A 24,806-nucleotide genomic window follows, 5' to 3' on the forward strand; every position below is an offset into this window, starting at 1 on the left:
CCCCTCTCTCGCGCTCGGGGAAGGCGTTTGTGATACTCATGCTGGTGGGCACGATGCATGGCCCCCGAGGCTGCCAGCTTCCTTCCGAGTCGGGTTCAGCTAAGAGCTGGCACTCTGGCCTGGGGGCACCAGGAGAAGGCCTGTGCCTCCTGCTGAGGGTCTTGGATGCCCTGATGGGTTTAGACGAATGCTCATGGGCTGAGCTCTGTCTCCATGTCCCCAGAGGACACACACAGCTGGATCTGGCCCACCCCCTTCCTGCCCTGGGGACAGAGGTCCTCTGGGAGAGGACACATTCTTTTCTGCCTCTCAGCACAGCAACGCGAGGACCTGGCCTGCCGCCCGGCAGAGTCAGGCCGGGCTGCGAAATTAGGAGGAGACAGCGAGTATGAGGAAAGAGCCATCCTTCAGGGAACTAAGGCTGCTGGGTCCTGTCGGGAGGCCTCGGGTCAAGTGCAAACAGGTTCCCAGGCACTGAACAGTCAGGGCAGCTGGCACACGTGGGGACATTTATCCCACTGGCATCCAACTGGGGATTTGCCTCCCACAGCCGCTGCCCGGGGAGCCGGGCTGCTCTCGCTTACCTGACCAGGTCGATGGGCTGGTACTTATAGAAGACGCCGTAGCTGGCCCACTCTTCGTACAGGAGCTGGGAAAGAGAAAGCGGCGAGGGGCTGGTGAGAGTGGGATGCTCCCAGGTCCCTTCCCAGAACACAGGGCGGATGTTCTCTGCTCACAGCTACATCCTTCATTCATTCAACAAACGCTGGTGAGAGTCGGACAAGGGCCAGGCCCCAGGCTGGGCACCGGGCTTTCAGAGGGGAGCTGGGCAGACACAGCCCTGAGCCCTGGGCCCCTGTCGTGAGGGGGGAGACGGACATGGAAAAACTGGGTCACGGCCTTCAGCTCTGGGAAGGGTCCCAAAGAACCCACCCTCGGGGGTCGCTGAGCTGGCGCTGAAGGCCAGCGATGGGGTTGGGGCTCCCTGAGAAGGACTGAGCCTAGGTTTTCAGGTGAAGGTGGGGATGGGAAAGAGGCTTTGGGCATCTTCGTGGAATCCTCTCCCTTCATGACTTGATCTAAAGCGACCCGACACTGGTAGGCTTTTCCATTTAGGTTTCCTGGTTGTTCCCGTCACACACGGAACCATCGTGATAAAGGACAGAATCTACTTGGCTTTGGAGCAAAAAAAAATAAAAGTGGCAAGATTAAAAAAAAAAATCTCATCGGATGCACAGAGCTCAACGTTTGTCTCCTGAGACGGGCTGTCTGATTAAGACACTTAGTGAAATAAATGAAGCCTGCACACACCGTTACCCCCGGGCTGTGGGCAGGAACGGTAATGAGAGGGACAGATCGGAAGCTGTGCGTGAACACGCTCAGGGTGTCCCAAGGCCGCTGCCGTGTCAGGACTGCTGCTGGAAGAAGGAAATCCCATGCACAGGGGTAATTCGTGCTTTCCCAGCCTTAACTCCAAGCCCGAGGTTGCACGGCAGGCTGCACGGGAGCGGGGGTCCACCCTGGGGCCTTCCGTGCCTCGCCACCTGTCTCTGCTGGGCAGGGGGCGGGCATGGGGATGCCTGTGAGGACTCGCCAGGGTCTCTTCTGGATGCTGCAGCTTGCCCTGTGTCCTTCTTTCTTTTCTTAATAGATAAAATATTTTGGGGGTCTCCTAAGCTCCATTAAAAAATTTGGGGGGTCTCCAATGCTCAGATTTTGCTGTGGCCCCATCTTATCATCCCAAACACTCTATGCTATGGACTGAATGTTTGTGTCCTATGTGACTGTATTTGGGAAGTAATTAAGGTTAAAAGAGATCATAAAAGTGAGGTTTGGATGTGACAGGACTGGTGCCCCTATAAGAAGAGATGCGGAGCGTCCCTTCTCCACACACACGCAGAGAGGAAAGGCCCTGTGAGGATGCGGCCAGAAGGCGACCGTCTGCAAGCCAGAAAGTGAGCCCTCCAGGACCCTGCCCCAGCAGCACCTGGGTCCTGGGCTTCCAGCCTCCAGAACTGTGAGAATAAATGTCTGCTGTTTAAGCCGCCCTTCTACCTGGTTCTGTGCCTGCAGCCCAAGCTAACACATCCTCCTCCACTTCTGGGCACCCATGTATATTCAAGTCTTTGAAAATTAAAAATGTGTAAGAAGCTTGCTGGGTGGGTCCAGCTTCCACAGACCAGGGAGACAGGGCTCCCTGGACATGGCCCCCAGCTAGTTTCTCCGCTTCCTTGGGCCCCTGCCGCAGCCGAGCGAGAACGCCCCGGGAGGAAGAGAGAACCGTGATCCGTCAGCGGTCCACACACACCTCTAAAAGCAGGGAGGAAAGGACGCAGGAAAGCAAAGCGCAGTCGTAATAAATCACAGTGAACCTGGCTGTCAGCATCCTGCGTTTTGCCTGCTCTGATCTTTATGGGGTAGCTGCCTTCAGACCTTCAGTCCTGCGAGTGGTACAAACAGGATGTATCCAGCAGGACTCCAAGATCTGACAGATGAATGGCCAGGCCTGCTGCTGGGGAAAGGGGGTGGGGTGAGGGGAGCTTTGCAGCTTCGGGCGGGCAGGGAGCCAGGTTGCACGGGGCCTCCCCCGCTGTGCTCTGAGCGGGGTTGTTGGCTCTGCTGAGTCTGGAGTGGCCATCCTGGGCAGACCTCTCTGAGCCTGGTGGGAGGTCCTGCCTAGACCCTAACCACTGAGCGCTGAGTGCGTGAGCTGGCCCTCCCCTCTGAGTCCTGGTGGGCATCCGGGGCTCTCCCCTGGGCCCCATCGCCTCCTTTATACTGAAGGGTGCTGTCCTTCCTGCCGGTCACAGAATGAACCCAGACGGGCTCACGCACTGAGGGAGCTCCGTGGAAGGCAGAGGGCCGTGCTCCCTGTCTCACACGCCTGGCCACGCAGAAAGCGATGCACAGCCCACAGCTGCACTGTGTGAACAGGGAGGTCTCCGCCAGCAAACTCTGATGAGACTGCACAGCACCTCCGGAGAAGCAAAATGGCCATCCCTGTCCAGGGCGGCTTCCTCCCTTGGCTGAAATCAAGTCACTGATTTATATCATAGGCTGGGAAGGAGGAAGGGAGGGAGAGAGGGCGGGAGGAGAGGGGGAGGGAGAGATCCTGGGAGGGAGAGAGAGAAGGAAGACTGGCCCGGGGAGGGGTGGCACAGGGGGGAAGCCTGGAGAGACTCTGAAGTCATGGCCATGTCACACCAGTCACCGTGTTCCCGAACCTGCTCAGGAGGACTGGCCCACAGCAGGCTGGCCACCATGCGCCCACAGCTGTGCCAAATGGGGCACACCCCGATTTCTACATAAGCCACTTTACCTCGGTAAAGTTCTCTTCCTGCCAAGCAGAGAACATCCATCACCCTGTAGCTGTCAGGGTAGAGAAATCTGACTTAAGATTTCCCTGTTACCATTGGCAGAACTCCCAGGGTGCACCCCAGCCTCATGAGCAGGGTGGGAGGTGCCAGTGGTGCCACTGGGACTGGTGGCTCCAGTCACAGTGACCTAGAGCTCCCAGCACCCAGACCTCAGAGGGGGTCTCAGCTCAACCTGCCAGCATTCCTCCTGCCCAGACCTCCCGCTGGGCCCACATGCTGGGCATTGGTGCAGTTCTTAATGGCTGTGTATGGACTTGCCCTTTGACGTGTCCCCCCCTGAACGCAGGACCCAAGAAGACCAGGTTTGTTTGGTCTGTGTCGTCCCCAACACCTCCAACAAGGCCTGGGGCAGATAACAGGTTTCCAGTCAGTAACTGCCAGATGGATGGATGGATGGATGGATGAATGAACAAAGGAAGGGAGGGAGGAAGGCAGCATGGACCGGGCCCTGTGGTTCTCAGTCCAGCCCAGGATGGAGCCACCTTAATCCACACCTGAAGGAGGCGACCGGGTGCAGAGGGGAGAGCCGCACCCACCCCCGGTTATGGCCGTGCCTGCCTCCTGCTGGGCCCCTGCTCCTGCAGCTCAGCCAGGAAGATGGCCTTGGCCTGCCTGGGTCCCCCTTTCCGTCCTGTCCCTGGGGTCAGCCACACGGGCTCCTGCCACTGACAGGATGCCTCAGGCTTTGTCTTTGGAAAGGCAAAATATTCAGAACCGGGCCCCTTAGCGGGGAGTCATCATGGGAGAATGAGAGGTTCTCTAGGGTTCTGAGTTAGGACCCAAACACCTGACTGGGCATCCTCCTTCCTGGCCTGCCACTCTGTTTTCCTTTAGTCCATTCCATCCATCCTAACTTTTATCTGTTTGTCTGTTGTCCATCCATCCACCCACCCACCCAGCCATCTAATACTCCCTGACTAGCCCCCGGGCCAGGCCTCATGTTCACTGCTGGGGTATAACATTAAAAAGGAGATGGAGGCTGGCAGCTTTCCAGGCAGAGAACAGGTGGGTCTGGTGAACTGGGAGCCATGCTGGCTGGGCCTGGCACACAGCAGTGTTCAGTGAATAGTTCCTGCCAAAGCAACTGGGGAGACAGTCTTGGCACTGGTGTGATCATCGTCCAAGGAGCCTTCAGACTGGCAAGGAAGCCAGTGTGGCTGGAGTGTGGGGAGGAGGGCGGGGGACTGGGGTGGAGGGGCCTAGGGCCTGGAGGATGGGATTGGTCCAGAAGGGGGTTGCTGGTGCCAAAGGGGCACAGAGAGAGCAGGAAGGGGGCTTCCGAGGCCGAGTTGGCCAGGCCGGGGGAGGGGCTGGGGGAGTTCTGCAAGTCATGGGGTCTCAGACGAATGCCAGATGTTCCACTAAAAATAACCAAATATGTAATTTTGTGCTAACCCAGATAGCATCTTCAGCTGGATCCTGGGGCGGGCAAGTTGGATCAAGTACCAGAGGTTTAAAAACACGTATGGGGGGCTGGAGGGGGCGGGAATGAGGAACATTCCAGAGCCTGAGGTTCCTGGCCCTGCCATCTGGGACGAGGCCACCGCTGTGAGGCTCTCGGGGGAGTGTCTCTGCTCTCCACATTGGAGAGATCCACTCTTGGGGTGAGAGGTTGGACAGGGGACAAAAGAGACACAGGGCTCAGGGAGGGCTGCTCCCCGAGGGGTGGTGGGGAGGGCTGAGCTTGTGACACCGAGCAAGGCTGGTATCTGGGCGTGGGCACATGTGCAGGACGGCAGGGCAGAACCTTCCAGAGTGTGGAGGGCGGAGAGGTGGCTGTTGTGGGAAGATGTGTACATGTAGTGGGTGGGGGGAAGAGGGGGTGGAGGAACAGAGCTTCCTGGAAAGCCTGGGGGCTGGAATCAGGAACACCCACTGGGGAAGGGAGGAATCATGTTTCCAAAGTGCATCCCACGAATGCTAGCTCAACAACTTGTCCATTAGAAAGGGTTCCACCCTCCTGCACTGCTGGTGGGAATGCAGGCTGGTGCAGCCACTGTGGAGAGAAGTATGGAGTTTCCTCAAAAAACTAAAAATGGAACTCCCATTTGACCCAGTGATCCCACTTCTAGGAATATATCCCAAGAAGCCAGAAACACCAATCAGAAAGGATATATGCACCTGTATGTTCGTAGCAGCACAATACTTAAAAGGGGATGGGTCTGACAACATTCAGGAACTCTGCTTGACAATAGCTGTAGGGATGTGAAAAAGCCAACTAACTTAAATGGGAAGCCAAATTATGTGCGCAATTACACACACACACATATAAGATTTCCCAAAAAAATGTATACACACCTTAGCTGATAGTTCAGTTTTGAAAAGTAAAATAGGGGGAAGAGCATGAGTGGGGGTGGGGAGGTTGGGGGTTAATGGGGGGATGAGGACACATTTTTAATACCTTAACCAATAAAGAAATTAAAGATAAAAATAAGAAAGGGTTCCAGGTCAAGTAAGTTTGAGAAACACTGGGTTGAATACCATCCAGCAAGTTTCCCCAGGGTGGTGGGGGCTCTCTATGCAGCTGGCCACAGCGGTTCTCACACTCATCTGTCCGGAGCAGGGCAGGATAGGCTGAATTGTCAGCAGGGACGGTGGAGGTTGCGTACCCCGGTTAAGACACAGGTTTACCCCGGCCCGGTCCGGGCAGCATCTGAGCAGCACAGATAACCTGCCACCCGCATTTCTGAGCATCAGAAGGAGAAACCAACCAAATGGAGTTCACCGACGTTCTCCCTCAACTGTGGGAGCGGAAGCCCTGTCACCACAGATGCCCATGGAGCAACCCACCCTGACCCTCCCGAGGCCCAGGGGCCCCTCCAGACCTGGCCAGAGCCCCTTCTCTCCCTTGCATCCACTTACTTTTCTGTCATTGAACTCCACGTCCTCACCTTCATACTCTCCCTGTTGGAAGAGAAAAGGGATGTTCTTACCACCCAAGGGCACTCTCGAGTAATTTCCATTCCTAACGTTTCCAAACAGACTCCACAAACACGCACTGACCTGGTTAAGATCATCCTAGGACGAGACTTCACCCAGAGCAGGAGGTGGACCAGGCCTCCCTCCGTGATACAAATCACTCCGTGTGTCCCGCGTGCCCTGCCCTCCACCCGACCCAGAGGCGAAGTCCGAGAAAGGACTGTGGCCAGGTCCCTGGAGGTGCCTTCTGGGGCTGGAGAATCTATCGACAGGGTGAACACACCTTCCACTCTGCAGGATGGCCCCAGTGTCTCGGCCCCAGTGCCCCGTCCAGGTGGGGTCCCTGTCACTCTTGATTGTCCCAGGAGGGACGATAAATGATATGGTAACAGCACGTACAGATCAGTGAGCCCAAATCTCCCATTTTACAGATGGAAACATTGAGGCTCATTGAGGCTCATAGAAGGCTGAATTTGATCCAACCTGGGACTCAGATCCCGTCTCCAAGTGCAATGGAAGAGGAGGGTCTACAAGTCAAAAGTGAGTCCCATGCACCAGCTTTGACTAAGCAGGAGCCACAAGTGAGGGGCTCAGTGAGGGCCTGGTGAGGTTGGTCCTGAGAACCGCCCGACAGATAAAGCTCTGAGGCCCCTTGGAGGCGTGCCCACTGCCCGTTCCACCACCAGCCCCCTCCAGGTGAGGAGGACTGGGCCACCCCCTTTGGGGGTCACACGACCCTTTCACAGGGGTCGCCTAAGACCATCAGAAAACACCTATATAATTACATATTGTTTTTGTGATTAATCACTATGCTTTAATTATGTTCAATTTGTAACGATGAAATTGGGGGTCACCACAACATGAGGAACTATATTAAAGGATCGCGGCGTTAGGAAGGTTGAGAACCCTGCCTTAGACTGTCAAATAAAAAATGATAACGGCCAACACAGTAACTCTCCCGTGTGAATGAATCAAAATGATATCTATCTATCTATATATTTTTTTGCTCGATTGACATAGAATTTTAGTAATTAGGTTATGTGTGTGTGAGATGAAAAGGGTTGAAAAGAGCTAGGACTACACAGCACGTGTGAAGAGCCTGCGCCGACCAAGGAGACTGCGCCTTCACTGTGGGCAGTATTCTCTGCTTAAGAGCATGGGGTGCACGTGGCCCCGCTCACAGCCATGTCTGAACACCAGCTTTGGTACTGAAGGAGGTGGGTGTCCTTCATGTGTATGGGAAATCCACGGATATAAAACTCCGTATTCCCTCAAGACGCCCAAGTCCATAACCTGGCTGGAAAGAACCCTGGAAGTGGAACCAGAGGATCTAGCCTCTAGGCTCCACTTCCTCTTGGCTGTCTTTCCCAGCAACCCCAGCCTCAGTTTCCCCATCCGTAAAGTGGGAACAGTTTGCTTACACTGCAGACAGACTTGATTGCTGGACAAATGTGGCAGTGATTGGGGGTGGGGGGTGCATTTGGTGCCCAGGGAAAAATGAGGTGGTGGTCCACTTGGGGATGGAGGCATAGCCTCAGGTCAGAGGGCTGGCTTCTGGCTCTACCTCTCCCCAGAGACTGTGTGACTTTGGGCAAGTTACTAAATCTCTCTAGTCCCCTTGTCTCCACTGAATTAAATAAGGTAAAGCTCCTACTAAATACAGTTCTTTGCATATAGTAGGTGCTCAGAAAAGTTGATTTCTCCCCTTTCCCTTTCAAGACTTCAAGGTCTGACTTAAAACAGGCAGGGAATCTGAAACATTTTCGCTTCCGTGTCCCTGACCCTGGCCAGGAGTCCTCAGCCCAAAGGCCACGTGGGTGATGGAGAGGGATGCACTCCTGGTGCTGGTGGGACCGAACACTGAGCCTGAGCGCGTGGTAGGTGGGGGAGCGAAGCCCCTCTGGACCCCTGGCTCTGTGGGAGGAGGCGGAAGTGATGGTGGGATCTGCGGGGCTCTGGGCCCTGCCCTGGAAACTTTCATCCAGCAACACTGCTCACCGAGGCAACTTGACTTGGTCCAGCCCATGTCAACACCACATTGATTGAGCACCACTAGGTGCCGGCATCGGGTTTTCATGAGATACACGCACAGTGAATGGCGGCCCAAAGTGGTGTCTTACTGGGACCGGGGCATCAGAGGCCCCAAGGAGGCAGGGAGAGATCACGGAGCTGGGGAAGGGGAACAAGGCAGGCGTGGGTCGATGTGATGCTTCGTCTGCCCTGGGAGGGGAGAGGTGTTGTCCAGGCCGAGGAAGCGGGAAAAGCATGACAGGCAGAGGGAACAGCATGCATGAAGGCACAAAGATGGGAAAGCTGGCCCAGGGGGTCACGGTTTGATTCCCCATCAGGGCACATGCCTGGGTCGCCAGCTCCATCCCCCGTAGGGGCTGTGTGCAGGAGGCATGCGATCAATGTTCCTCTCTCATTGATGTTTCTCTCTCCCTCTCCCTCTTCCTTCCTCTTTCTAAAAAGTCAATAAAAATATATATATTTTTAAAAAGGTGGGGAAGCCAGTTGACCTCAAATCCCTACAGTGAGTGGTGAGGGAAGGGGTAGCAGGTCAGAGTTTCAGGGGTCGGCCCTCTGCTGCTCTATACCAGTGATGGTGAACCTATGACATGCGTGTCAGAGGTGACACGCGAACTCATTTTTTTGGGTTCATTTCTCTTTGTTAAATGGCATTTAAATATATAAAATAAATATCAAAAATATAAGTCTTTGTTTTACTATGGTTGCAAAGATCAAAAAATGTCTATCTGTGACACGGCACCAGAGTTAAGTTAGGGTGTTTCAAAATGCTGACACGCCGAGCTCAAAAGGTTCGCCATCACTGCTCTACACCCTCCGTTTGTCCAGTCCACTGCTGCTGAAACCCCTTTCGTTTCTGCATTCCCTCTGACACCCCCACTGGCCCTGGCAACGGGACGGGGCGGGCATTCTTCTGAACGGGCAGGTGGGCACACTGGGGCTCAGAGACCACAAGGGGCTATTTCCACTGTAGCTGAGGAGGAGTGACCAGGGCCAGCGTCTGAGTCCCTGGCCCCCCAGGCCTGTCCTCTCCGGCTTCTTGGCTCCTCGCCGTGGCAGTAACGCACATTTGGAAAGTTCGAGAGCCTCTGTCCGGGATTCCCACACTGCTCCGGCCTCACGGCCCATTCCCAGTGCCCCTCTGAACTCTAGACCGTTTCCATAGAGATAATGAGGAGGAATCATCTCGCTCCTTCCACCCTGGAGCCAAGACAACGCGGGCCGAGGCCACGGGCTATATTTGTCAGGGGGATCCCAGTGGGAATTGGAGATTCAGCTCAGGAAGCCGGCCACTCGCTCTGCAGAGATAGAAACATGCAGAGCCCTGGCCACTCTGCCAGAACCGGGGGGTTGGGCAGGGCGGGGACCAGCCAGGGGAGACAGGTCCTGGACAGCTGGTCGAGGTTCAGATAAGGCTGGGGCAGACGCTCTGCCACCACCGTGTCTGGTGGATTTGCTCTTCAAGAAAAGATGGCCCTGTAACTCCTCGGTCCCCACTTGGGGGAACAGGGAAGGCCTGTGCCCAGCTGACATTTCAGGCCGAGCCAAAGCAGGAAGCCGAGACCGCAGGATAATGAGAGCTCAGGGGGTGTGCGGGCCCGTGGGGATTCTGGAAGGCAAATGACGCAGAGATAAACCCTGTTGTCAAGGTCACTTACATCGTGCAGAGGGTAGGCAGCTGAGTAGACGCCATTGGCCAGCAGGCTGGTGATGCCTTGAAAATAAAGGCAGAGAGAGAGGATTATGGACCAGGCTTGTCCCCCGCTGCTCTGTGTCCCGACAGAGCTGTCCCCGGACTGTCGCCACCACCGAGAGTGTCCACAGAGCGAACCACGCCTGGCTGCACAGAGCCCAGCCACCTTCCTGGGGCGTCTTCCCCAGGTTCGACCCGATGACACACACATGCTCGATTGGCAGAATCAAGAAGACACCCAGGAAACCCCGAGAGGAAGGTACGTCTGGAAGGAAGGAGGAACCCCACACCGGCAATTCACCAACGACCCCGCCTGCTTGAGGGCAAGCCTGCAGATCGGAAGGATGATTTCGAGTGGTTAGAAAAGCTGAATCACGAGAAAAATACGGAGGGGAAGGAAAATTGATGGTGTCAGAAACACACATACAATTTGGAATTAGATTTTAGGTTGATTGGAAAAGCCAAGGGGGAGGCCTGCGACCCCGCACTTACCGTATTTACCACACTTTCGCCTTTTACTTAAAAGGGCAGAGTCCTTCTTTCTTCCCTCTCCATGCCCTGTTTATACATCCGGCTATTAGTTACGTTAGCAAAAGGGCCCGAAAGCATCGAAGCTGTGTTTGGGGGAGAGCGCGCCCTGCGGCCCAGTGCCCCTGGGGCAGTGGGATGAGAGTCAGGCCCTTATTCGCAGACCCCAGGCCCTGCACAGAGTGCATTGTACCAAGAGCCACACCTGCACTTCCTGTGGATCAGGGCGCCCCGACCTGGAAGGCAGTGCTGTGAGAGAGGCTGGCTATGCATGGGGATCAGGTCCTGGGACTCTGGTCTTGGTCCACACACACGTTTTTGGGATTCAGTGCTGTTGAGGGGTTTCCATGAGGCCCCTTGCTGGTCACAGAACCACCTGCCTGGCCCAAGAGGCGTTCTAGGGAATATGTGGGTTAGGTTTTGCACTGGCCTGGCCGGCCCACTTTCCACTGCTGTGAGAGTGCCGGAAAGGGGCTTCTGGAAATCTGCTTAAAAACTGTGTCCACCATGAGTGACCTGGAATGGTCAGGGCACCTGAGGGCGCTGGGCAGTCCAGACCAGGAAGAGGCGGGAGCACATGGCTGAAATCACACACAAGTGAGTTCGCCTGCAATAAGAGATGGACCCGGGGCCCAGCCAGCATGGCTCAGCGGTTGAGCATCGAACTATGAACCAGGAGTTCACGGTTCGATTCCCGGTCAGGGCACACGACCAGGTTGTGGGCTTGATGCCCAGCTTGTGGGCTCGATCCCCAGTACTAGGTGTGCAGGAGGCAGCTGATGAATGATTCTCTCTCATCATGGATGTTTCTATCTCTCCCTCTCCCTTCCTCTCTGAAATCAGTAAAAATATAAACAAAGAAAAGAAAAGGATGTGGGTATGGTCCAGGTCACTGGCTCCTCGCTGTTCTTAGGACCCTCTTAATATGGAGCTGCCTTCTTTCAGGTTTGGGCCTTCTCTGACCACTGCTTCTCATCCCCCCTCCCCCCCGGGCCTCCCCCCAATTTCCCTCCCCCAGAACACAGGCCCCTGGGGGCAGGGAGCGCCTGGAGGGGCCTGGCGGGTGGCAGGCTCCTCAGGTGCTGAATGAATAACCTAGAGGCCAATAGGGCTTTCAGACAAGGCGCCCATGTGAAGTGGGGGTGCAGAGTAGGTGCCCCCCACATCGATCTGCTCTGACACCAGGCTCTGGGAACCAGGCCTGCCAGAGAAACAGTGGGAACGCTCAGCGCGCCCACCCCCAGGGAGCACCTGCACCCGGAGGCCCCAGCCCCCAGCTATCAGCAGCTTCCTAGGGAAGGGGCCCCACAGGCAGCCTGAGCTCCCAGACGTACTTGGGTGCTAGATCCACACTTCCTCCCTGTTCTATTAGCCCCTACTACTCCCCCCTCCTCTACTCCCCCCTGCTAAAAACTGTGTCCACTGGGCCATTCTGGAGGCTCTCGCTCTGTTGACAGTGGCCAGGCCTGTGGGGACAGTTGTCTTGGGTTCTTCCTGACCCCTCGCTGAGGCCCCACTCCCTCTGACTTAGGACATGGGTTTAGAGATTTCAGGCCTGGAAGCGTGTCCCTGTGACCGGCCATCGGTCCTACTGGCCAGAGGACACACAGCCTGTCTAACCCTGCAGGGTTCATCCTCACCTCGAGTCCTGGACTTGTCCAGGACCACCACCTGCCAAGCATCTTACTCCTCCCACCCCCTCCCAGGGTGTCCTTCCTTCCGCGGGGAGCAGGCGGCAAGGACTCTCACTCCTGGGTGCACAGACCCCGGCTCCTACAAGACCCACCCCGCGGCCCTCGCCACAGCCTCACAACCTCAGGTGCTTGTCCAGCGTGATAAACTGCAGCGTGGGCACCGCCCCCGGCAGGGCCTACCACAGCTCGGGAAGAAGGAGAATCGGCTAGAAAAGGCATTCCTTTGCTCTGAATGTTCCAGATTAGCACGCTCAGCCTGAAGCAGTGGGCAAGGGACCGGTGACGGGGCGGTGCCCGTCCACATGCTCTGATTGGTAAGGCTCTGGACACTGGCCCCCGAGGAGCCCAGCTCGGGTGGTTGTGCGGCAGGTTCCAGAATCAGGGCGTGTGGTGAGGGGAGCACTTTCCGGCAAGGCCTGGTGTGAGGTTGCATCGGCCTGGTATGGGGCGGCACTGGCCTGGAGGGGCTGCTGTGGGCCATCACCCCGGCTGGAACCCTAACTACTTCTTGCTGGACTGTGAAGGTCAAGAGAGGGTTAAGACACCTGGTCACCCTACAGCAGCCAGCAGCCAGGATTTACCCCCTCGCAAATGCCTCAAGCCAAAGAGGAGACTTTGGTGCCGAGAAGTGCGGGCCGTAAAACTGCCCGGCGGTTCCGGTCCCGGAACGGCTCTCCTTTCTGAGACTGTCACATGGGCTTAAATCAAAACCCTCTAACAACTCCCAAGCCTGCCCGCCCCCCACGGAGATGATGCCGAGGCGAGATTACCGCTGGGAACCCAGCGCTGATGTCAAGCCCCAGAAATGTCCTTACCCATGCTGTACTTGGCTTTGGTACACGTTGTTCTTTTCAGAATTTCATAGACCTAGCGAGGAGACAAGAAGGGGCGGACGGTTACTGGGGCTGCAACGCACGCAGAGGCCGCCGTGCGATCGCCGGGGAGGGACGCGGTCGAGCGCGGCCCGTGGTGACCTCCTCTCCGGGGACTTTTCTGCGGATGCTCGGTCAACAGTGTTGGGGTTTCGATGTTCTCAGGAATAAGTCAGTGTGTTTCGAAGGGGTCCCATCTTTTACTTTCCTTCTCGAAGCGCCGACTCCGTGCTGTGCTGGGTTCAGGGTTAGGGGTGGTCCCGTGGGCCCTGCGTCATGGGTTACTGTCCCCCTGGCTATGAGGTGAGTTACAATTCAGACACGTAAGCACCCAGCTAATAGGGCAACTCCTGGTGTAGCCAGGAAAGTTCCAGAAACCCCTAGGGGGCAGATCTCAGGATTCCATTCTATGCACAGGGTGCTTGGCAGACCCCCTCCCCCCGACCCCCGTTGGGACTCAAAAGACCATGGAGCCTGACTAACCAAGGGCAATGTTTTGAATCGCCAAAGTTTTGAATCCAGAGCACAGGCAGTTTACAAACTGGCCTCCAGGGTGTGAGAGAGTGGCCCTGCCCCACAGGTAAATGGACTGATGGACGGTCCAGTTTATACTTACTGCCCTATCAAAATTGCTTTCTGTGACTTGAGGGTCATGGACTGATCCCCAATGTATGAGAACTAAAACTTTAGATTCATGTATTCCTCCCTTCCATAATAGCAAGAGTGAATTTACAAATGTGCACCTGCCCTGTGCTCCGGGGATAATGTGAAAAGTTGGGGAGCACATACGTAATGGAACACAGGCACGTGGCTCAGTGAACACCACCGGCCCCTCTCTCCTGTCCCGTCCTGGGGCCGGAAAGGGGAACCACTGAGGTGAGAACTGGGGGTTCTCCCAAGTAGTGGGCATCCCAGAGAGAGGGGTTCCCTCTGGACACAGGTCAGCCCCAAGCTATGCCAGGTACAGGAGTCCCCCTCATTTATAATTATGGGATTTAATTGCTAAAACTAATCAGTAACAGGGTTAACAATGAAAAATCACAGCTTCTGTTCCCGGCTCTGCGTCCAGGTGACCCTCGGAGGAGGCCCCCGCTGCCCTTTGAGCAGGAAGCCAGGATCGCCGTGGTTCGCACGCAGGCTCCGTGACTCCCAAAGTCACGAGGCCAGGAGGGACCGGCGGGGGGACAGGACCCCGATCTCCCTGTCCAGGCCTCGGCAGCAGCCCCCCACGTCCACGTGACTGACGGCACTGTCTCTGGCCTGGCAGTTATCTGCTCAAGGTCCAGCCCTGCACCCCCCCACCCCCCGGCTGGGCTTTGGGGCGGGGAGGAGAGGGCAGCAGCGGAGGTTTGGCTGTGGCTTGGCTGCGAGGTTAATTTCTTGTTTAGATAAAAGTTGGGTCCTGAGCCACGCAGGGCCCAGCTTGGCTGGCGGACAAGTTGGCAGCCAATGGATAAACATTAAACCAATACTGTACCTTGAATAAGGCAGGGTGGCCTGGTCAGATTTCAAACCTCGGTTTGCTCATCTGGCAAAGCCTCAGATATCTACCCCAACCCACCCGGCTCTGCGGGCCACTGCCCATCACTCCTGCCTGGCCGCTGCCTGGGCAACCTCTGGGCCTGGGCCCCACAGTTAGGAACCTGCAGATTCCTCTTTGGGCCCAGGGAGCTGTGCTGGGAACAGCAAGACCAGACCACCCAGAAATCACCCCAGGGTCTGGAATCCCTCTCCCTCTTTCCTGCTGCCACCCCCTCTCCTCCTCTCCCCACCACCCCCTGCTGGGCTGGGCCATCCTCTGGGCCCCTCCAAGCTCTCTAGGTTTTATTACCCTAATTATTTCTGTCACAGACAATTAGAGGCACTTCCACCCCGAGGAGTTTCTCTGAAATGAAATTATCCTCCCTCTCCCTGGGGCCACCTTGCTGGGGAGCTGGCGATCCCCACGTGCGCACGTGATACTTACTATTGTGCTGCGGGTTTTGCTATCGAAAAAGGAATCCTTGTCAGACAGGTCAAATCTGTTGAAATAATAAGACACAGTTCGCCGGAGTCTGAGAACCGCGCTGTCCCGTGAGCATCAGCTGTGGAACTGGCCGAACTGTCACAGCCCAGGTGTGACCAGATCCTAGGGCCTAGGCACTTGGAACAGTTTACCCCTCCCCTCCCCCATCTTCTCTCCAAGAGGATGGGAGACCCTCAGGGGTGGGAAGTGACCCCAGAGGCAAGCGTGCTCAGACCTCCCCTCGGAAGACCCTGCTTCTGTTAGGGGCAGAGATAGAATATTGGGGACCAGCTACAGTTACCTATCTATGTAATAGAGGAATATGCAAATTAGCTGGGACATCGGAACATCACAACTGAACAGCAGGGACCTGAGGCTGCAACCCCCACCTGGCACCGGGCTGGGGGATCTGAGGCTGCGCCCCCTGCCTGGAGGGGCTTGATGGGGGTGGGGCCAACCGGATCTGGGTCTCACCCAATGGGGGTGGAGCCAGCCGGGTCTGGGTCTCCTGTGTGTTTGAAGCGCCTGCGGGTGGTGGGTGGGGACTTGACTCTAGGTCCTGCGGCGCGCCCTGGACTCTGACAGGGGTGTGATTTTCATCTACATTTTACTAATTTTCTTTAATCTCTGACACTTCTATTATAAGAAAGGGCAGATAGCAATATTAAAATATTTCCGCTAATTAATTCCCTTTTAATGTGCACGAATTTCGTGCACCAGGCCACTAGTAAGCAATATGCATCGTGCTCTGTTAACTGTGATGGTTCTGTTCTGATTAGAGAAAGCACATTCTAACCTGGTTGGGAGGTGCATGCCCTGGGACATGGGAGCTACCATCAGAATGCAGTCCGTCCTCCTCTCCAAAGAACTGCCTATTAGCATGGAAAGATTTACAACCTCGAGGCCAAAATAATCTAGTCCCAGAGGCACCCATCCTTTGCAACCCCCAGCCCCTATTGCCTGTAACGATTATACCTTGCCAACTTCCCCGTGCCTGTAATTCCTACTTTCCAATGTAATCTTTGCCCTTCTACCCTATATAAGCAGTTGGCTTATGGGGAGAGGGAGTGCAGATGTTTGTGGATGACCTGCTACTCTCCCACGCTGCCAAAGTTATTGGAATAAACGCTCATATATGATTCAACCCTGTCTCTGCTTAATTGGCTCAAGTAGTGACAGGCAGCCCTGACCCCTTGGCTGTCCAATTATACTCCCTTTTGAGGACGGTCTTGGTGGGCAGTTGTGGTCTCTGCCTCAACACTGCTGGGGGCAGGGATGGTATCATTCCACCAGCGTGCTTTCTGCATAAGATAATCTTCCTGTAACTCTCAAATGGGTTTGGTTCTGAGGTCTTGGGCCACCTTGAGGTTGCCTAACTCTTCTGAGTGCATAGGGACATCGGTGGGGTAGGTGGCCTACTCGGCAAGGTAGGGCTAGGAGGGCAGCTGGGGGGAGCCTGGCGGTAAGCCTGGGCTGGCAGGGTCCGAGGGAGTCGGCCAGGGCAGAACGAGGGTGGCGGGCCTGGGGTCCTGGCCTGCCTCTAAGGCCCCGGAGCTCTCTGTCTGGGAGCTGGTGGAAGAAGCTGGGCCGAGCCATTTATTTCTTATCCCTTGTCCTGGGAAAACAGGCGGAGTGGGGCACGGGACCTCTGCGCTGTGACTAACGCATTTGCATTTGCCAGGCAGAAGCCCCAGTTCTGAGCCAGGCAAGGTCTCCATGCCTGTGAGAGCAGGGGTGTCTGGGACCCCCCACCCCGCCCTGCCCCGGCTCTCCATCAAAGTCCCACTGCGTTCCCAGAGCCCAAGCTACTTATTCCCACCACTGCCCGCACTCCAGCTCTGCCCAGTGAGGGCCCAACAAGGCCTTGCAGCCACCACCGCCCCAGGTGGCTACGCCCCACTGCCCCGAGGGGTCAGGGAGGCAGGGGGGCGGGAAGGCTCCGGAACAGATACTGTACTGCCAGGCAACCCCGCTGGCTGCTGAGTCCTTGGGGCCTCGGGACTCCGGCTGGGGCTGGTTTTCAGTTCCTGCCTCCCAGCTCCGCAGCCTGCAGGAGGCCGCTCAGCAGCCCCTCTCAGGGGATACATCCTAAGAGGGACAAGAGGGATGGAGCCGGGCAGGAGGGAGGAAGGGTGCCCAGACACTGCTTTGGGGCTGTGATCCGAGGCCCACACCTGCCCTCACTGTGCCCTCGCCAGTGTCCCTGTCAGAATGGCAAGCTCTTTGCCCGCTTAGTTCCTCAGTTAACAGTGACCTTAGGGAGCGTTTTTAGGGCCCGAAGAACTCCGAGCGCCATGAGAAGAGGCGCCAGAGGCTGCCCCCCCCCCCACTTCTTTGGGGGAGTTTGCCCCACAACCTGCCTTTCTCACGTTATGGATGATGACAGGGGGGTGACCACCCAGCAGGGCCCCCGGGGAGGGGCTGGGCTCACTCACAGGTGCTGCTTCTCCCTGGAGAAGGGGTAGGAGAGTCTCTTCATGGTCTGGGCTCTATGCTCCGCCACCCGGGGCTGGATGGGGTCCGTGATCTTCTGGAGCACCGAGTTGATCTTTTTCAGGAGGCCCCGCGTCTCGTTGATGTGATACATCTGCGGCGAGATGGGGCGGGGCACCATTCCCACCCCCCCTGAGGCGGCCCCTCCTGGGAATGCACCCTGGGACCCGCCAGGGTGTCCCTCTCCATGTCTGGGTTCCAGATAAATTTGGGAAACCCGCGGTTTCGTGCAAGACCGGCCGAGAGAGCAATTACAATCCATTCCAGAAACTTCCCCGAACTTTAGTTTCAAAAGGGGTGAATTTGAGACACCTGGATGACTTACTCCCCGCACCACCGCCCTTTGCTGTCCTCACCCGGGGAAACCCTGATGCCCAGCTGAGCTTCAGGAGCATACCACCCTCCGACGGGGTCTGGGCTGCACCGTTTTCGGAGACTAGAAAGAAAAATCCCAGCCAGCCAGAAAATGCAACTAAAATGAGTCCGATGAACTAGCTGAGACACGGTGAGCGGTGAGAGAGCGAGAAACCCCTGTGCGGGAAGTTCAACTGCATTCACTTCCCAGCAGGCCCAGGGCTCCCTGCCTGAGCCCCCTCCGGGGTGTGGGCTGAGTCTTGCCAGAGGCAAGGAGCTCTCAGGCTTCTGCAGCAACGCAGACGGAGCCTCCTCTCCTGCCAGCACCTGCCGGTGGCGTCTGCGGGGGGGCCCTGTGGCCGGAGACCTGCCTCGGAGCAGACACGTCCCCACTAACCTTCTTGGTCGGCATCTTCAGTTTCAGAAACTCCGCTTCTCTGCACAGCACGTTCCAGGGCGCGTGGATCTTCACAAACCCGACGCCGTGGATTTTAGTCTGAAAGAGGAGAGGCGTTCCCAGTCCGTGCGGGCGGACACGGGCGGAAGCCATTCTCACCTCCGGGCCCGGTGACAGCCTGTCAGGAGCTGCCACACCGGCCCCTTTCACCCGTCACCCCTCGTGTCCCTCTCGACAGGGCTCCGAGTCCCCTCCTTGCAGGTGGCGCGGGGAGCTCGGGAGGCCAGGTCTCAGGGAGCAGGGACCCAGGAGGGCCTGGAGGGAGGGTCCAGGCTCCAACACCAGGGGGTGAGCCGCAGGCCCCCAGAGCAGCCGGCCATACCACAAAAGAGGCCCCTTTACAGCACAGAGGCAGGCCCAGAGCCGTGCTCCCTCTGGAAGTTCCAGGGGAGGGTCCTTCCCGCCTCCTCCAGCTTTTGGGGCGCCAGGTGTCCCTGGGCTTGTTGACCCCATCACCCCCGTCTTCGCCTCTGTTTTCACATGGCCTCCTCCCCTCTGTGTGTCTCTGCTTCAAATCTCCCTCCTTTCTCTTCGAAGGACACCTATCATGGGGGTGGGGCCCACCCTAAATCCAGAGGATGCCGCCCAAAGACCCTTAACTCCTTACATATCTGCAAAGACCCTGCTTCCAAATGAAGTCACATTTGCAGGGTCCAGAGGACACAGCTACATCGTCACAAAGCTACGGCCCGAGCCCCCAGGGGCTGTGCTCCCAGGGCCGTCGAGCTCGGCCATCAGGGAAGTTGCAGAGAAGCATGAGCCAGAAGCTGGCGCTGGGGCTGCTTCCCAGACACAGCCAGAACCAGGGCGCTCAGGCACAGGGACCCTCCCGATGGGCAAGGGCTCAGAGGCGTGCCAGCCGGGAGCCTGGAGCCCTGACTCAGCGGCCCAGGGCTGGGGACTCAGGTCAGGTGGGCACCGGGAGAGGCCATGGGACTTCGAGGCCTTGGGATCAGGTGGCCTGGGTGGGAGTCCTACCCTGCCCCTCTGGGGTCCCCAGCAAGCCAGGCAACCTCTCGGAGCCCCCGTATGCTCATCTGCAAATCTGGGCAGCACGGGATTGCTTCACAGTCAGGGACCCGGCCCCCACACATGGCTGACAGGAGAGGTCAGGGAATGAGGGGCTGTTGGTTGCCTCTGCTCCGGACTCCCTCTCCCTGGCCGAGAGGCAGCTGAGACCATGCCCGCTATGTGGACTCTGTTGCCAAGAAGCTAAAGCAGCTTCCCAGACCTGGAGGCCCAGCAGGGCACCGAGAGGCTGGCCCTGGTGGCCCATGGGCACCCCCAAGCAGGGAGAAACGACCGTGGATGCCCACGTGCGGCAGAGCCCGTCTCCTCCCGCTACAGATCAAGTTTATTTCTGTGCACTGCTCATCCGCACGCAGACCCAAAATACATCCTCCCGAGTCCATGGAGACTTCTCCCGAGGTGGTCAAGGAGCTGGTGCGCGGCCGCCTCCCTGGGAAAACACGCTTCTTTGTTTACGCGAGCAACGGGTCGCTCCCAGGGAAACATCTGGCGGACTTGGGAAAGGGGTCATGGGACCAGCTCGGCAAGAACACACACGGGATGTTTTAAAACACGGTGCCCAGCCTGCCCGCAGCCCACCGCGGTGGGAAGACAGTGTGACACGCCGGGTCCCCTTTCCAACAGCCGGAGGCCCCAGAGTGGTGAGACCCATCCTGACTCGGGCCCCTCATGCTGGGGAGTTTGGAGGCCACAGATTGGCCAGGGCCAGAGCTGTGGTGCGGGGGCTCCAGGAGGAGACAGAGTCAGGGCTCCGACTGGGCCCCCAACTAAATTAAGACACTGGCAAGAGACGCTCATGTACACCCAGGTGTGAGCCCTGGGTCTTGGGTTCTGAAAGGGTTAGATGGATGATAAATCAGAAAGGTTCTGCCAAGGACAGGAAACTACTAAAACCTGACACAGCCAACTTGGAAATGAACCCAAGAGAACTTCCAGAAATAGAGTGTCAGCAAGAGAATCAAACACTCCACAGACATGTTTGAAAATACTCAGCCAGAGAAAGGAAGACAGGCATGCAGGGTAGAGCAGGTTGATGGTGGTAACCTGGCTCTCCAGAGAGAAAACACAACCCCTCGCCCTGATCTGTAGTTGTAGCTTCTGCCCATTCCCATGGTGTAAATACTCCCATTGTGGCCTAGTGCAAACTACCAAAGGGTTAGCAACCAGCTGGCAGGTTCCCAACGAGCCAGAAAGAGCTGACTCGGGCACTCCAGGGCCTGAGACACAGCTGCAGCCAGAATGGCACAGATTTTATCACAACCCACCTGGGACCCGGGCAGGGCTGTGCAAACATCTTTGAGGGCTTTTAAAGACTCGGCTTTAAAAAGAATGTCCAGGATACACTTTAAGAGATAGGCTCACAAACCAAGACAGGCCAAAGGAACTCAGGTGGGAGTGTAAGAGCCTCAGCAGAAAGACTCAAAAGACATAAAACCTTTAGTGCCAAAGACACGGATGTATCCTGGTGGAATTACGAATGAGAAATGACTGCTTCAGGACAGGACCAGCATCTGGGACCCAGGCCCTGTGGGGTCAGTTTCCTGGGTTCACCTCTCAGAGCCTCAGTTCCTTTCTTTCCACCTGTAAAGGGATCAATTCCAGGACCACCTACTCACGGCGGGGTTAGGGAGCTCACATGGGTGGGTTAGGGTTTGCTTCCAAATGGACAAGTCCCCCCCAGAATGTCTGCTGCTCCGTTGTTCTTATGTATCGAGATGTTGGGATTAGACCTCAAGTTCCTCAATGCCACAGGGGAGGGGCCGCCCTCACCCCCGCTGGTCATCACTGTCAGCCAAGCCCCAGAACCACCTGGGACACCTGCCCATGCCCTCCAGGCCTCAGCTGGAAACTGCAGGAAACAAGTCCCCTCTCTGTGGCCATGACCATCGCAGACCAACCCGGCCCCCGGCCCTGTCACCTGGGGGTGTCTCCATCTGCAGAGAGACCCTTCCCCCAAGATTTGCCTCCTGGTTCCCGACAGGCAGAAAGAAAGGCAGGCGCTGAAGCCCCCTGTGACCATGAGCAGGGCACCTGTGCCCAGGGTGGGGGCGAGGAGTAACTCTCTCAGCCCACTCCCTGAGGAAGGAAGCACCATCGCCTCCATTTCGCAGATTGGAAAACTGAGGTCCAGGAGGGGAAGCCCCTTGCCTGAGACCGATCAGCCAGGAAGTGGCTGAGTTGGTCTGAACCCGCCTCGGGGGCTCTGAGCCCTCATCTTTGCCAGCCCACGATGCATCCCGCGCCCGAAGCTTGGTCTGGAAGCTGCCTCCGTTCTCCCTCATTTGTTTCTCAAAAGGAACATCCCCAGTAACAAGGATGGGACACAGATGTCGCTGAGGGACCACACGGGCTCCACGGGAGGAACCCGAGCCAGACAGCCGGGCGCACGGCTGAACCCTGGACGGCAGTGTGAGGGCGGACAGACTTCCCAGGGCTCTGATGTCCGAGGCCCTCACTGTGCTGCCAGAGCTGAGGTCAGGTTCATCCTCAGGGCAGTGTGGGCCTCGGCGCCCCCGGCACACACAACGGATAACAGTGTGTGGCCTTCTCGGCGATGACCCCGGACATAAATAATGTCCGGCAGGCTTTGAGGCTGGACTTGGAAGATGCTGATGGGTTTCAGTTGAGAGGAAGCGCGCTGGCCACAAACTGCTCTCGTCCATTTAATGGGATCCTGGACGCTGACCCCTCTGCTGTCGGAGGGAGGGATAGAGGGCGTGTTCCTTCAGAAGGAAGGCGGGGCCTCCTGCCTCCACCACGCTTTTTCTTCCTGTCATTTCCTATCATGGCTGCTGGGGGCTCTGTCGGGGCTACCTCTGGGTGCCAACACGGGATCGGGGCGTGGACTCTGGGGCCCTCCTCTGAGGATGCCTCTGTGGGCACATGGAGAAGAAGGCCTGCATGCTCCTCATGCCTCAGAGTGTGGTCGGGGGCAGCGGCCTCCCCGCGCCCTGGGAGCTGGTCAGAAACTCAGTCCCGTTCCCACCCCACACCTGCATCAGAGCCGCATTCCGACAGGACCACGGGGGTGGGGGGTTTCTGTGCATATCCTGGGCCCTGACACCATGGCTGGGCCCATCCCAGACCATCTACCCTGCTCTGCCCCCACCCAGAACCGCACCTCCCTCGTCCACTGTTCGTACCCCTGCGTGAGCCACCCACTCCTGGGGCCACTACTCCAGTGCACAGCCTCAGCTGCTGTGCTGGTGAATGGTGTCTCCAAAAAGAGACGTCCGTGTCCTAACCCTCCATATCGGTGACTGAATGGGATCCTGTTTGGAAAGAAGGTCTTTGCAGATGTAACCCAGTCAAGAGGAAGTCATACTGGATTAGTGTGGGCCCTCAATGCAGGACCAGTGACCTTATACGAAGGTCACACAGAAGTCATACAAAGATAGGGGCCAAGGGAAGCCGGGAGCCCCAGAAGCTGGAAGAGGGAGGAAGGAGCCTCCCCCTGGAGCCTTGGGAGGGAGGGGGGCCCTGCCCACACCTCGACCGCAGACTCCTGGCCTCCTGAACTGGGAGAGAATAAATCTGGATTGTTTGAAGCCCCCCAGTTGTCATGGCCGCCCCAGGAGAATGACCATTGCGTGTCCCTAAGAACCGGCCCCCACTGCGCCCCGAGCCAGGCCGGTCTTCCACGTCATCAGGAATGTCTTTACCTCAACAGACCCCCTGACTCAATGCACAGCACAGCATGCCTGCTGCCCCTCCGGGAGCAAAGGCAGGTCACGTCTGTGCTGCTGGTGACCTCCATGGGACTGCCTGGACACGGCCAGGGGAGCCTGGGCCAGCAGACAGCTCAGGGGGGCTGCCATCACACCCAGGAGGCCTTGTCTAGCTGTCCCGTTTCTTGTCCCTCCTTCCCCTAGACTTTTGTGGACGAAAGGGGCCACATGCTAACCTGACAAGCTCAGGGGAGGCCTGCATGGCGGTCTTGCAAACTCAGAGACTTTAAGTAACCACAAAGGATGGTCTGAAATTAAGCTTTCATTAAAAGCAGTTAGGGTGGGCAGTTACGTCCTAGGCCGGTATCTTCACTGACAAGGTCAACCTTTACCTTGAATGAGCCTATCTGTCTTTTTGTATCTATGATAACATACCCTTGAAATGTCTGGGTAACTTATAACTTCCCTTTTTCTGGACTCTCTGGGGCACAACCTAATTAATGTGCCTGTACCACAAATCCCTTCATTGTTATGTTAATTGTTCCTGCACCCACCTAAGTATGTGTCTATCATTTTACCTTTTATCCAATCCCAGGGGTCCCCCCCGCCCTTTACTTTCTCCCGCCTCTCTAGTCTATCACCAATGGATTTCATGTAACCCACCTATGCCCCTTCCTTTGATTGCAATGTATAAATACAGATGTAACCTGCCATTCTCCGGAGCATTATCTCAATTCCGTGAGGTTCTGCTTCCCGTCATATGTCGACAGTTTGACTCAAATAAACTCACAAAACTCACAAAAAACAATTCTTTACAGGTTTGAATGTTTTTTTACATTAACACTTGAAAGCTGAGCCTCTCAGTATTAGCCCCCAGGGACATTTAGCAATGTCTGGGGACATTCTGTGTTGCATGACTTGGGGGTGCTACTGGCCAGAGAGAGCCAGAGATGCTGCTAAATATGAGATGCCAGCAGTGCCGCCGAGGGTGAGAAACCTGCTCAATGCAATGGTCCCTTCTCTTTGGGTGTCACTGAGTATTTGAGGATCCAATGGATTCCATGGACTTTTCTCCCCAGAAAAGTGCACATGGGCACCAAATTTCGCTTCAAATTGAGTACGACTGCACACCTGGGGTCCTTCCGAGGCTGTCGCATTTCCCACACTACGAAGCCTCTCAGGCCTGGTCCTCGGAGCGCACCAGGGGGACTGATTCATGGACAAGCTGTCTCTCCCTGAAACACACAACAGTGGCCGACACACACCTCAATGCTGCCTGAGCCCAAGTGGCTTTTGAACAGATTCTGGTCCCACCTGTCTCGGGAGAGCAGGTGAGAGCAGCAGATGAAGGCTTTTCCCAGCTGTCTTGGGCCTGACGGTCTCAGGCGAGAGCTGCAAATTACAGCGGACCCTGGTAAAGCACGGCTCACCGGGGAGAGGCTCCACCGGAGACGGTCCGCACTCAACGTCAGCTGCTTTGAAAACTCAGACCGTCTAGTCTCCACCACCACAGCATTTTCATTTTAAAACGGCCCAATTGGCGGCTGAAAGGCGAGCCAAATTATCAATGACATTTTTGGGCCCCTTATTGGGAAAACTAGATCTTTTATTGGTGACAGTAACCAACGTCTTTATGTTTGCTTGTCACAAAGTTATTTAAAAAGATATGGCTCTTTTCTCTCCTCCTTC

The 24,806-nt window shown here is 56.6% G+C and overlaps 1 protein-coding gene across 1 annotated transcript in view; it reads right to left on the reverse strand.

The window, feature by feature from the left end:
* ANO1 (anoctamin 1, calcium activated chloride channel) overlaps nucleotides 1–24,806 on the reverse strand; it is a 145,867-nt gene that overhangs the window by 35,203 nt on the left and 85,858 nt on the right. Inside the window, exons 5-11 of the mRNA XM_015568944.1 lie at nucleotides 18,361–18,459; nucleotides 17,552–17,703; nucleotides 15,078–15,132; nucleotides 13,055–13,106; nucleotides 9,983–10,038; nucleotides 6,240–6,281; nucleotides 585–649 (exon numbers count right to left, since the gene is read on the reverse strand). Of these exons, the coding sequence (XP_015424430.1) occupies nucleotides 585–649; nucleotides 6,240–6,281; nucleotides 9,983–10,038; nucleotides 13,055–13,106; nucleotides 15,078–15,132; nucleotides 17,552–17,703; nucleotides 18,361–18,459 (521 nt within the window). The remainder of the gene's footprint in view (nucleotides 1–584; nucleotides 650–6,239; nucleotides 6,282–9,982; nucleotides 10,039–13,054; nucleotides 13,107–15,077; nucleotides 15,133–17,551; nucleotides 17,704–18,360; nucleotides 18,460–24,806) is intronic.

The sequence above is a fragment of the Myotis davidii genome, unplaced genomic scaffold (genome assembly GCF_000327345.1).
Source record: "Myotis davidii unplaced genomic scaffold, ASM32734v1 scaffold425, whole genome shotgun sequence".
Taxonomy (NCBI): Eukaryota; Metazoa; Chordata; class Mammalia; order Chiroptera; family Vespertilionidae; genus Myotis; species Myotis davidii.